General features: G+C 51.4%; 1 protein-coding gene across 10 annotated transcripts in view; it reads left to right on the forward strand.

Annotated features, from left to right (window-relative positions):
* The first annotated feature begins 1,789 nt into the window (after window positions 1-1,789).
* Window positions 1,790-12,098, forward strand: part of SYT17 (synaptotagmin 17) — an 88,765-nt gene continuing 78,456 nt past the window's right edge. Inside the window, exons 1-4 of one of the 10 annotated variants that reach the window (XM_037815274.1) lie at window positions 5,385-5,401; window positions 5,509-5,711; window positions 5,851-5,873; window positions 6,518-6,666. In XM_037815274.1, coding sequence (XP_037671202.1) covers window positions 5,609-5,711; window positions 5,851-5,873; window positions 6,518-6,666 — 275 coding nt within the window. In that variant the 5' untranslated portion in view covers window positions 5,385-5,401; window positions 5,509-5,608. Of the gene's footprint in view, window positions 2,198-5,384; window positions 5,402-5,508; window positions 5,712-5,850; window positions 5,874-6,517; window positions 6,667-12,098 lie in introns of those variants that run through there. The other 9 variants (XM_037815277.1, XM_037815280.1, XM_037815282.1 and 6 more) reach the window with 9 other exon arrangements.

Raw genomic sequence — 12,098 nt, forward strand, 5'->3', positions numbered from 1 at the left:
CTAGTGTGTGCCAGGTTCTTCCACACATTAAAGCATTTGATAAGCCCAGAAGTAGGTTCTTTTATGCGCATTTTAAATAACCTTCTCACTGAGGCAGGGTTGCTTGGTATTTTCAGACCATTTCCAATCTTCAGGGATTAAGGTATCAAGCTAACCCTAAGGGGTTCACAGCCACTATGCCCCCCAGATACAGCATTGAGGGGCAGCTTGGTACAATGGCTGGGAAGGACTCCGTCTTAGACAGTCTGGGTTTAAATCCCAGCTCCTCTGAGCCAGATACCCTCTTTATGCTTCCTCTGTTCTCAGCTAGAGTGAGATCTCAGGAGTGCCCACCTCATGGTTGGCAGAGAATAAAAGGACTGAATTTGTGAAAAGAGCATAAAATACTGCCATTGTCCTCAAAAATGTTAGCTATTCTTCTTCTTTTTCATGGGAACACCTGGCAAACTCCTTCATCTACCTTAATTCCCCCCAAGGTGCACCCATCCCAGCAGGCACCCCTCCCCTGTAAAGCCTTCCCCACCTATCAGTGCTGGAGAAATATGGTTGGATAAATACCAAAGAGTCGTTAGGGGCACAGACTGGGTGGGTTCGAATGCCAAGGCCATCAGGTAGGAGTGGGCAGGCCTTGGAAAAGTGCCTCTCTGCACCTCAGTTGTCTCATCTGTAAACTGGGAGTAATGCCAGCCCTGTCCTTGGGGAGCTAAGAGCAGTCCACACATTCATTGCAACAGCACATTTACAGGGTGCCTCCTCTGGGTGGGGCACTGGCCCGATGCCTAGCAGTGAGCCAGGCAGGTTAGGATGCAATGAGACAACGCCTCCCAAGAGTTTGGGATACTGCCAGCCACATTACAAGCAAGCGCTCCACATGTCACATGCTATGTGCTCCAAATTAAATATTATATACCCAAAAATGTATATGTATGCTAGATTTTATTCCCACATAACGGCCCCCGCAGGTAGGTAGGGCAGTGATTTTATCCCATTTCCTCCGATGAAAAGACAGGCGCTGGGAAGTGAAAAGGTTTATAGGCTGGAGACCCGGCAACAGCGGACGGTTTGTTCGCCTTTAAAAAAAAAAGTATCAGGGGAGGGCACTGTTCCACCTCAAATCTCTCCGTGGAAAGCCAGCCCAAGCTCTGTGGCCTTGGGGTGGGAGGACCGGTTTGGGGGGTGATGAGGGTAAAAGGGTCCCGGGGGGCCTCCGGGCCCAGGGCACCCAGGCCCCGCAGGCAGGCTGGCGGGCAGACACGCCCCGGGGCGCACGCTCGCTGCCTCTGAGCTCCGAGCCGGCAGAGGCGCGCACGACGCCGGGCACGACGCTGGGTGGCGCTGCCCGGCCGCCCCGCGCCAGACTTGTTGCACTGCCCAGGGCGCACAAGTGGGGCGGGTTGGGGGTAAAGGGGCGCTCGGCTCTCCCCGCGCGGCCCCCGCGGCCCCGGCTGCACCTTCCTCGGGGCGCTCTACACCCCATCTTATTTGGGGGCTCCTGTTCATTTAGCCTCGGCGTTCCTCACCGCAACGGTTCTAGGCGCGTCGGGTGGGGCGGGAATAAAGTTTTTCCAACCTGGTCTGGGGAGAGGGCTGTATGGAGAGGACCCTACCAGCTCCAGACTCCGAGACCGGCTGGGTTGTGCCCCCTCGGCTTTACAGCCGCCCCGGGGGCTCTGCTCTCAGTAGGTGCAAGCGCCCGGGCCGACCAGATGGGCTGACCGTGCACCGCCCCCTCCCACCCCCTCTCCCTTCCCCGTCCCCTCCCCCGACCGCGGCGCGCTTCGGCCCCGGCGTCTCCAGCCCGGCCTGTGCAGGGGTCGCTGCAGTCTCCGCGGCCGCCCTGGGCTCCCTCCCCTGACGCCCCGGCCTTATTCCAGTCCCGGGAGCGCCTCGGGGGAAACGCGGGACAGCCAGGGAGGCCGGGGCGGGGACCCCGGGCACCCCAGCTCTCCGAACCCTGGGAGGCGGCCCGGGCTCGGAAAGCCGGAACGCAGGGAAAGGCAAGGACGGGGCGAACCGCGGAGGGGCGGGCGCCGCTCATCAGTCACGCCAGTCACGTCTGGGGCCACCCGGCTGTCTTTTTCTTCCTTTCCCCTTTTGCTTCTCCCCCCTCCCCACCGTTGGCGAGGGCAAAGTGGCCGTGGAGGCGCCATGCCCGGGCCGGAGTGAGTGCGCTCGGACGAAAATGGCGTACATCCAGGTAGGGCTGCGGCTGGGGGGCAAGGTCCCGGGTGGGGGTGAGGGTGGGGGTGGGGGGTGCCGCGCCCCCTCCGACTGTGAGCGCGCGGAAGGGAGGGCACACGGCTGGGTTCCCACAAACTTGCTTTCGAGAAAAAGGGTGCCCGGAGACGGGCAACCTGTGCAGCGGCTGGGGTGCGCCCCGGGAGGAGAGGCTGGGGAACCCCAGACCTCGGGATGGAGGGCCCCCTATGGACTAGCAATCCATGCCCATGCCTCCTGGAGAGGGAATGGGGGAGATGGGGCTGACTTCTCCCCCCACCCCCCTCTTCCCCTTCCCCCTGCACCCTACCCCTGGGGAGGGCGGCCCGGGGCGCTCCAGCCGCCTGGCCCGCCAGCTGCCGTTGCCGTGGTGACAGCTCGGGCTAATTGGCCCGGCGGAGCGAGCCTGAGGCAGCTGTTCCGGCCAGGAGGGGTGAGGACGCTGTCTCTCCAGGGCCCTGGGTGCTGAGGGGTGGAGGACACAGGCCAGAGGCGCCCTGGTAGGAGAGGTCGTGCAGCCGGTTACTTTGATTCATTGCATTGGGGTCTGAGAGTTGGGGACCCCCATAACCTTGGAGGAACCTCTCCTCCCGGCCCCAAATAATTCTTGGACTGAAATTATTTACAAGGAGCTTTGTTTTGAGGGGGCAGGCGCTTGACTTAGAGGCCTTTTTGTGCCATACATGAAGGGAAGTGGCAACAGGTCAGTGGCAAGGTCAAGCCGTCAGACCCGCCCAGCTGCTTGCCAGTGGAGCTGGCTTTTCTGAGCTTGGCAGAGGAGCCTCCAGGCTCCCAGTGCCATCCTGTCTCACTTCTCTTCCTCTTAGCTACGGCTGGTGGCTGCTGGTCCCCTAGCCCCGCCCTCTCTGGCTCACACATGCCCTCATCTTGTCCTTAGACTTTTCCACCTGCTAGGACCTCCATGCTCTGTTACCTGGTGGAGACTTGGATTTCTTTCCTTGCTTAGATTGGCTTGATTTGCTTCTCCAAGAAAACCTTAGGTCACTTCCCTTTCATGGAATCACTACTTCTTTTCATGTTCAATGAAGGTCACATTTACTGCACACCTACTGTGTGCTGGATGTTACTGGGTGGACTGTTTAATAGTCACTCAACAAACGTTGAGTGAGCATCTACTCTGTGCCTACTTTGGGGATGCAACAGTGAAAATGGCACAGCCCCTGCCTCCAGAATGCACAATCTAGTGAAAAGTAAAGAATGTTCTGATGGGCTTCTATGGTTCTTAATAACTGCCTTTAGCACAGAGAAATTAAGTGACTTGCTCAAGGTCACACAGCAGCTTGGGTGTGGAGGTTGGATCTAGGCAGAGAAGAGGGGTATTGGTGTTAAACATCTAGTATAAAGATGGCCCAGCGATGGTGGCTTTCCTTCTAGAACAAGGTGACATTTTCTGTGAAGGACCAAATAGTAATGATTTTTGTTCTTCTGGGGCCATACAGACTCTGTCACAACTACTCAGCTGTGTTATTGTAGTGCAAAAGCAGCCCCAGGCAATGTGCAATGAATGGGTGGGGCTGTGTGCCAATAAAACTTTATTTATGGAGACTGAAATTTGAATTTCATGTAATTTGCATGAGTCAAAAAGTATTGTTCTTCTTTTAATTTTTCAGTCATGGAAAAATGTACAAACCATTCTTAGCTTGCAGGCTGCACAAAAATAAGATGTGGGCCGAATTTGGCCCACGGGCCAAAGTTTGCCAACCCCCATTCTAGAATGTCTGTTTCCTCCTTCCTCTTTTTTTCTGGCTTGATGTGGTTCTCCTCCATCTCCACCACCCAGGAGACCCCAGGTGAGGAAAGACAGGCCTGGGAGCATCTGAATGCTTTCTGCTTCCTTTGTCTTCATTCTCCGTGGTTTCTTGTTGCTCCCGGGACACTCTTCTTGTACCTGGGCCTTGAGATAGCTAAGTTGACTTCACATCTTCATGCTGGTTTTATAAATGTTCTCCTTCAGCTCACCATGTACCTGGGAAACTCTTCCCTAAGTTAAGAAAATGGGGTGGATCGTTGTGAAAAAGCATCCCTTTATCCTAAACATTTTAAAGCACTTTCTCATGTAAGCCCCATGAGGGCATGGTTTTTTTGTTGCTTTGCTCACTGCAGTATCTGCCAGGTTCCAGCTGGTCTTGAAAACCACTTTGTGTCCCAGAAGACACAGAAAGGATGCTGATATTCTAGAGCACACAACATTGTCGTAGTCAGTGTCCTATCTCAGCCCGACAGTAAACTTTGAAGTGAGGGAGTCCTTTCACTAAAGAAAAGGAGTAACGGGTCAGAGAGGCTCCCTGACAAGCCCAAGCCACACGATTGGTCGGTGATCAGGCCAGGACTTAGTGTTTCTCTACTAGGCGCCCTTTGCATGACCCCCTGGCACCTCCGGGTCTCGTTGTGTGTATGGTTTGACTTTTGGTTTTGGAGGAGTTTGTGATTAGTGCCCCAGACTTTGTTTCCCAGTCTGCAGTTATTCTCTTACCACCTTAAGGATTTTGCGTTTGTCACGAGCCACGTACCACCTGTACTATTATTTACTGAACATTTTTCCTATAAATAGATTCACTTTTTTTCCTTTAAAAAATCATATGAAAAAGAAACTCGGCCACTGCCTTAATAGAAAACCAGGATCACTGGATATAAATAGAAAGCAACTGGAAAAATAAACAATGCGCGTAATGCCACGTTACTAAATTCTAGCTGGGTACGGCTATCTCCAAGTCTCAGAGCTGGGGTCTGCTCTCTTCTGTTGAGAAAGGGAGGAGGTGAGATGAACAAGTGCTCGAGAAATATATTAAGCTACAATAGTACCACGTTGAGAATTTCTCCTCCTTAAAGGGGAAGTAAAAAGAACATAACTTTCTCCCTCTTGATTCAAAATGATTTAACGCGCTATGTTTGTTTCTTGAGCCCCTCTGGGACATGGGCTGGAACGCTGGATTCCTCCAATTCTACCTGGTTTGGCCGGGCCATTTAGACCTCCCTGTAGAGGAGGAGGCTGTCTGTGCCTTGGGAACCTGGGAGAGGAGGATGGGGTGGGGGGTGGGAGTGAAAGAAGGAGGCAGCCCCTCCCTCCTCCCAAGGACCAAATTCTGGCTTCCTTTCCGCTTCCCTCGATTTGTGGGTGGTCATATGGCGCTCCCCACCATCACCATTGGAGCAGAATTGGAAGGTAGGGCCTCCAGGAGTGGAGGGAGGTAGCCAAGTAACATCCACCCTGTGCCTGCCTGTTAGCTAATCAGGTCCTTTTGGGTGGGCTTCACGGCTATTTCTGTCTAGGAAGGTTTGCTCTTCTCCCGAAGTGTGGCTGCATTGGATAGCATGATTATCTTTCCACCCGCTCTGATTCATAACAGCATACGGTGCAAATCAGATCGAAATGCTCAACTTTCCCCTTTATTTGGTGTTGGTTGGCCGGGAGGCTACCAGCAGCCCTGAAAATAGCAACACCTTGTCAGGAAGTCAGCTCCCTTCCCAGGATGGTAAGTGGGAAGATGCAAGATGCAGGGCTTTTTTTTTTTTTTTTTTGAGTTGCCGGAATATTGCTAAACTGGTCTTGTCTCTCTTTTTGTAACCCTCTCGCTCCCCTACGCCCTTGGCTTCACCGTGGATCTCTAAAAGGGCAGTTGGAACCGTTAAACGAGGTGGGTTAATTCAATGATGTGTTTGGTCTGGTTTCTAATCAAGAAGTGCTTGCCTTTCATTTGGGGAGGCTTATCTGGGGCTGTGGGGATATTGAGGATGAAACGATGACCTGATGTGCTAATGGCACAGTTTCGATGCCTTTTCACCCACCAGAGAGCCCGATGAAACATGGGCTCCTCCTGCCCCACTCTACGTATTCGCTTTGGCTATCTCTGTCTGCTTTCCTGTCACTGGCATTATTTTTTAAAATGTCTTTTTTCCCCTTTGCTTTCAAGTAGACAGAGTAATATTCATTTTTGTTTCAAGAACATATTGTGTGGCCCTCATGATGTATAACCCACCCACATGTCAAGAAAGATGTTCACATAAACTGCAAAAGAAAATACCTGCAAGTGTTTCTCTTGCTATTAGTGGTTCCAGGAAGGTGATGTTTGCCATCTCTGTGCCCGCAGTTGGTAAACAGAAATGGGAAACATTTTGTTCTAAGTGTTCAGCCACCGAGACAGACACCCACCCCCCCCGACCCCGAATGTCGTCGTTTCTCACCGGGGTTCGGCTGCTTGTAATTTTGGGTGTCGTTTTCCCTCTTCCTTCTCTCCCACTTCCCCACCTCCTCCCTGCCCACCTCCCCCAATGGCCTCAGGGTTTTCTTTCTAGAATCTCCGATCTGCTGCTGTGTAGATGGACCTGCCGGCACTGCTGTCAGAGTTGCTATGAATCCAGCTGTTGCCAGTCGAGTGAGGATGAAGTTGAAATTCTGGGACCTTTCCCTGCCCAGACTCCACCCTGGCTGTAAGTGAAACTGCTCTGAACTTCCTTGAAAGTGAAATCAATCAACCCCGAGACCTTTCTCTGAGAGGGGGCAGGGGGAATCAGGGCCACGGAAGGGGGATTTGGAGAATGAGAGAGGGCAAGCCTGGGGTTCCGTTGAAATCTTTGCTGTTGACGGGGATGTATTCCTGCCCCTCGTTTTGCCTTGCACGCTGGGGAGACCAGCTGGTGGTGGAGCTTTAGTTCAGCTAGTTTCCTATCGGGCCATTTGAGATACGAACCATGTAATGCTGAATATGTAGTCATGCTGAGTGTTTTTCCAAGTGGAAATAGAGATCTGGGAGCACCAGTATTCTCCAAGGGATGGCCAGATTCTAAAGGTTCCCGTGCAAGTCAGTACGGCAGGTTGTTCTCACACCTGGCCCAGTACCTGGCAGGTAGAAGATGCTCAGTAAATATTTGTTGCGTGGATCGGGAGAGTCGAGTGAGCAAACAAGGTCCTTTTTCCTGGTCTGAACAAGAACTTCTGAAACAGGGAAGCAGAAAAGCACCTCCAGGCTCCATCCTGTCCTCCAACGCTGTTTATGCTCTCTCTGGCATCTTTCATTTTATTTCCAATTCGTTCTCCTCCCGCGCCTGCATACAACATCTCCATCTGCCAGTCGCTCAGATATTTTGGGAACGCAGTTTTGAGGCTTCTCAGCCACGTGTCTGGTCCACCTCTCTCTCTGGCTGGGGGAGGAACGTGGTCAGAGTCTGGGTAGATTCAAGACAGCCAGCACCGGGAAGAGCTTGAAGTCACTGAGTGCAGTGTCTCGAGGTACACACAGCGTGGGAGGCCTAGAGACGGAGAGGGTGCCAGGGCCCACAGCCCGAGACCCGGTGCTGTCTCAGCTAAATCCATGTGCTGAGATTTAAGAAGCTGCCGGGGCCCCGTTTGAGCCTCCAGGTTGGGGATCATCCTGGGTCCTCTCATTTTCTCTTCTTAGAAACAAGTATCGAGTATTTCCATAGCAGTGTGGCCAAGTGCTCGCTCTCTGTGTCAGGGGATCTGAGTTCAAATCGTATTTTGGCTACAATCTTCTAGTTCTGTGGCCTTGGGCAAGTTGCTTGATCTCTCTGTGCCTCGATTTCCCATCTGTAAAATGGGAATGATAAAAATAATAGTGTGCTTGTGTCATTGGGTTGTTGGGGGGAATTAAATGAATTTAGTATATCACAGAAAATAGAGTAGAGGTTACAGGGCCACCAGGAACTGGGAATGGGGAGTTATTGCAGAGGTGCTGTTGGAGGTGATGAAAAAGTTCTGGTAATGGATGGTGGTGATGGCAGCACAACATTGTGAATATAATTAATGCCACTGAATTGCAAACTTAAAAATGGTTAAAATGGCAATTTTATGTGTATATATATGTTACCACAATAAAAATTTTCAAGAAGGAATTAATATTTGGAGACGTACTTACAAGGGCTTGACATCTTATTGATAATCATCAATGTAAGTGATTCTTTTTACCTCATTTCAGCCTCAGTTTCCTTCTCCATAAATTGGGAATAATAATAGTATTTCCCTTACAGGGTTATTGTCAGGAGTAAATGAGGTCTAGAAGAGGTCAATCCAGAGAGGCTGGAGACAGATTAGTGGTTGTTGAGGAGTGGGGGAGAGGGGAGTGGAGAGTGACTGCTTGATGGGTATGGGGTCTCCTTTGGGGGTGATGTAAAGGTTTTGCAACTTGATAGAGATGACCATTTGCACAGCCTTGGGAATGGACCAAATGCCACTGAATTGTACATTTTTAAATGGTTCATTTTATGTTATGTGAATTTCACCTCAGTTGAAAAAAGATATGCACAGATGCACTCAGCACGGTGCCTGGTGCCTGGGAAGGGCTCTGGGTGTGTTCGTTTCTATCCTGATTAGGTATCGATAGAGATTCATTCAGCTGAGAGCAAAGCAATGCTAAGGAACTCTTCCATCCGTCATGGGTTGTAGCCTGACTCCTACAGGTGCATGTGTTGCTGAAACCAACTCATTCTTCAAGAAATAATTTCCATTTCCTGGTGGAGGAGTTTGGCTTAGCCCATCTGGTGAATTTAAAGCAGTGCTCACCAGAATGACAGCTATAGGAGGGCAGGGATTTGGCTTTACCTTGTTCATTCAAAACAAGAGTTGTTGACTGACCTACAGGCAGAAACTGAATCCTGGAAGTGCCAATCATCCACGTGAAAAGTGAATGTCAGTTTATTTGGTAGGTGTTTCTTGAGTACCCACCATGTGCCAGGCAGTATGGTACATTCAGGGCCATATAGGGTCCTGTTGTCATGCCCAGGGGATTTGAATTTTGGTACAAGAGATAAATCCAGTCATCCCAGTGCACTTAGACTCTTGTTATAGAAACACTCATGGATGATGGCTTCAGGCATAGCTGGATCCAGGGGATTACATGATGTCATTGGAGCTTCATCAATCTCCCTCTTTTTCTTTTTCTTTTTCTGTGTTGGTTTCATTCTTAGGCTTGCTTTCTCCATGTGCCAGCTTGATGCTTACATTTGACTAGCTTTGCCTCATTCTTAATGGCAGGAAAAACTCAGGAAAGGTTCTCAGTGTCCTGGTTTGGGTCAAATGCTAATCACTTGACTATGGGAGTGACAATGTTCTAATAACCCTTGGTTTACAAAAACAGGCAGCGGATTTGGCCCACAGAGGCCATAGTTTGCTGATCCCTGTAGAAGCCAGTTTGGGTGCTCTGACCTGAGAGGAGGGAATGGACTGAGGCAAGCTAATCCCACAGATGGCCACGATGTCTGAGAAGAGTGGGGTGGGGGCGGGGGGGATCATGGGAAATGAGCCTGCAAGCTCAGGTTGTGTAGGGTTTTGAGTACCCGATTAACGAATATGGATTTTCTTCTGTACCAGTGGAGACCCTGATAGACCTTGAAAATCATAATCAGGCACCTGTTTGTCCCCAGATATCCAGCTGTTGAGTGGTATAGATGCACGGCCCAGGTTCTAACACTGAATTGGAGGATGGTTGGGCTCTGGCTGCTGACCCTTTGTGAAAGGGGGCTCTTTCTGAGGGTAAGGGGGTTGGGACACTCTGGACAGACACTTCTTTTGTTTTGATACCAGCAGAAACGTGAACTGGCACCTCCCCATCAATGCCACTGCTCCACACAACTCCAGGGGGGTGCATTCACACAGTGGTCATTGTGAGTGGTGCTGACTAGAGTTGTGTGGTCCACAGCCTGAACAACTGTACATGATCTTCCTACTTCCCAAGACAAACCACATCTCCCCTGCATCACCCTGGGCAGCACTTACCACATTTTTGACACTCAACATAATGCAAAATTGTAAGAGAAATCTGTAAAGGGGAGATGGGTTCAACCCTTCAAAAAGCACATTGACAGCTTGTACTCTCCCCAGATTTATTTACCAAGTGGGCAGTTGCATGTTATCAAACAGGCAGGGAGTAGAAATGTCAAGTGTATGGGCTTTGCAGTGCTGTTCCTTCTGTGACATCTGAGCTGAGAACTCAGAGACTTGCTTCTCTGCAGGGTGGCATGCGGCCATGAGCTGGTCCTTTATATGCGCACTGCATGTAATCTTGGGGGACACACCAATAACTGTCACATATGCTCCCGTCATATAACCCCCTCCCCCCAGCTTTATTTGTCTGGGCTGGTCTAGTGAGGGTCAGAAAATTACAATCCAACTGGCTCCTGTGGGGTCAATGTTCGGAAGACCCTCACTGTAGAGTGAATTAAAGTCAAGTTGTTTGGCCAACAAGCATGCGTTGAGCACCCACTGCATGCAGAGCTGTTACAGGCCGTGCTCAGTGGTGTGGGGCGTGCTCTCCGGAGTCTGGCCTCAGTTGGGATTCTGCCATTTGATGGTGGTGCAAGGTGGACTCCTGCCCCTCCCTCCGCCCGCTTCAATTTCCCTGTCTGGGAAGACGGGGCTGGTTCATAGCGCTCAACTCTGGGATTGTGTCAGGGGCGAAGTGAGGTGGTTCATTCTGAGCATTTAGCCCAGAGCCTGGCACATAGTAGTTGCTCAGGGCCTGGTGCCTTTGATCATAATCGGGACAGATCCTGCCGATAAGAGGGCATAGTAAGACGCGCACAATACCTGCGACACAAGGACACAAGGTCAATCAGAGAAGAGCACACGGAGGGAATGCTCATTCATTCATTACTGAGACTCTGGATATGGAGCAGCCACATGTGCCGGGCACTGTGCTAGGGCAAGATGGGCCCCAGTGAGTGAGACACGGTCCCCGTCTGCTGGGAGCCACAGCCCAGCAGAAGACAAGCCAATGATGGGTTACAGGCCGTGCTGGGAAAGGAGGCAGGAAGGTGCAGGGATAGGAAACGACGGAGGTGGGGGCAGGTGTTGGGGGAGCAGCGCAGGGGCCTCTCTAAGGAGCGGCCACTGGAGCTGAGACCTGAGTGATGGGCAGGAACTGGACAAGCAGGGGGGGTGGGCAGGGCCTTGCGGGCAGAGGGAACAGTGTGGCTTGGAGTGCTGGAGGGAGACCAGGGAGGCCCGGGTGGAGGTACGTGGTTCTGAGAGGACTCAACCAAGGCTTCCAAGTGATCCTTGAAGGTTGGATGGGATCTCAGAGTTGAAGGTGGCCCCGGTGGAGGTGTGGCAGCTGAGGAGCAGGGCTGTGCAGGTGGAGGTACTTGGTGGCCCTCTGGTTCTCATCCTGCCGTCCTTGAAAGATGGTGCCATTTTCATTTAAGAAGAAAGAAGACTGATGGATATGCTATGGTCCTATTTAGGGGTTCCCCCTCCCCCATTTCATCTGCTGCATTCACCTTTTACAGATCAGGGGCAGGAGGCAAGGAAACATGGGCATTTCCCCCTTAAACATGCCCGGACTTTGTCCTGGCTATGACCCTTCTATTTCTTGCACAGGATGCATCTGAAGACCTCACAGAATTCAAAACCTGCATTTATCAAGACTGGTTTCCGTACAGGCTTAAATATCAGATTAGGGGTTTGCAGTCTCGGAAGGCATAAATCTACAGCCATTAGAGCTTAGGGGTGCAATATTAGCAGCATCCACCTCACAGTTGCCTCACCAGCTTCTGTCCCCCTCCTTTCCCTCCCCCCTTGCATCCTTACCTAGTCTTCTAAGGATTAGGAAACATTAAAGCCATACCGTTTTAATACTATCAGCTGAGATGTACTGAGCTACTTGCCTGCTGCATACGAGGCAGTATTCTAAGCATTTCCTGTGTTAACCTCATCTGGGGTTTGCAGCAACCACACCAGGAGGATGCTATTATTATCCCCATTTTACAGAAAGAGAAACAGAGGCACAGAGAGGGGGCGGGACTTGCCCAAGTTCGCCCATCAAGATTCAAACCCAGAGGTTACGTTTGTCACCACTCCCCTGTATTGTGTTGTTGGGTCCCTGTCCCCTGCCCCCCACCCCCAACAG

This window comes from Choloepus didactylus, chromosome 21, assembly GCF_015220235.1.
Source record: "Choloepus didactylus isolate mChoDid1 chromosome 21, mChoDid1.pri, whole genome shotgun sequence".
Taxonomy (NCBI): Eukaryota; Metazoa; Chordata; class Mammalia; order Pilosa; family Megalonychidae; genus Choloepus; species Choloepus didactylus.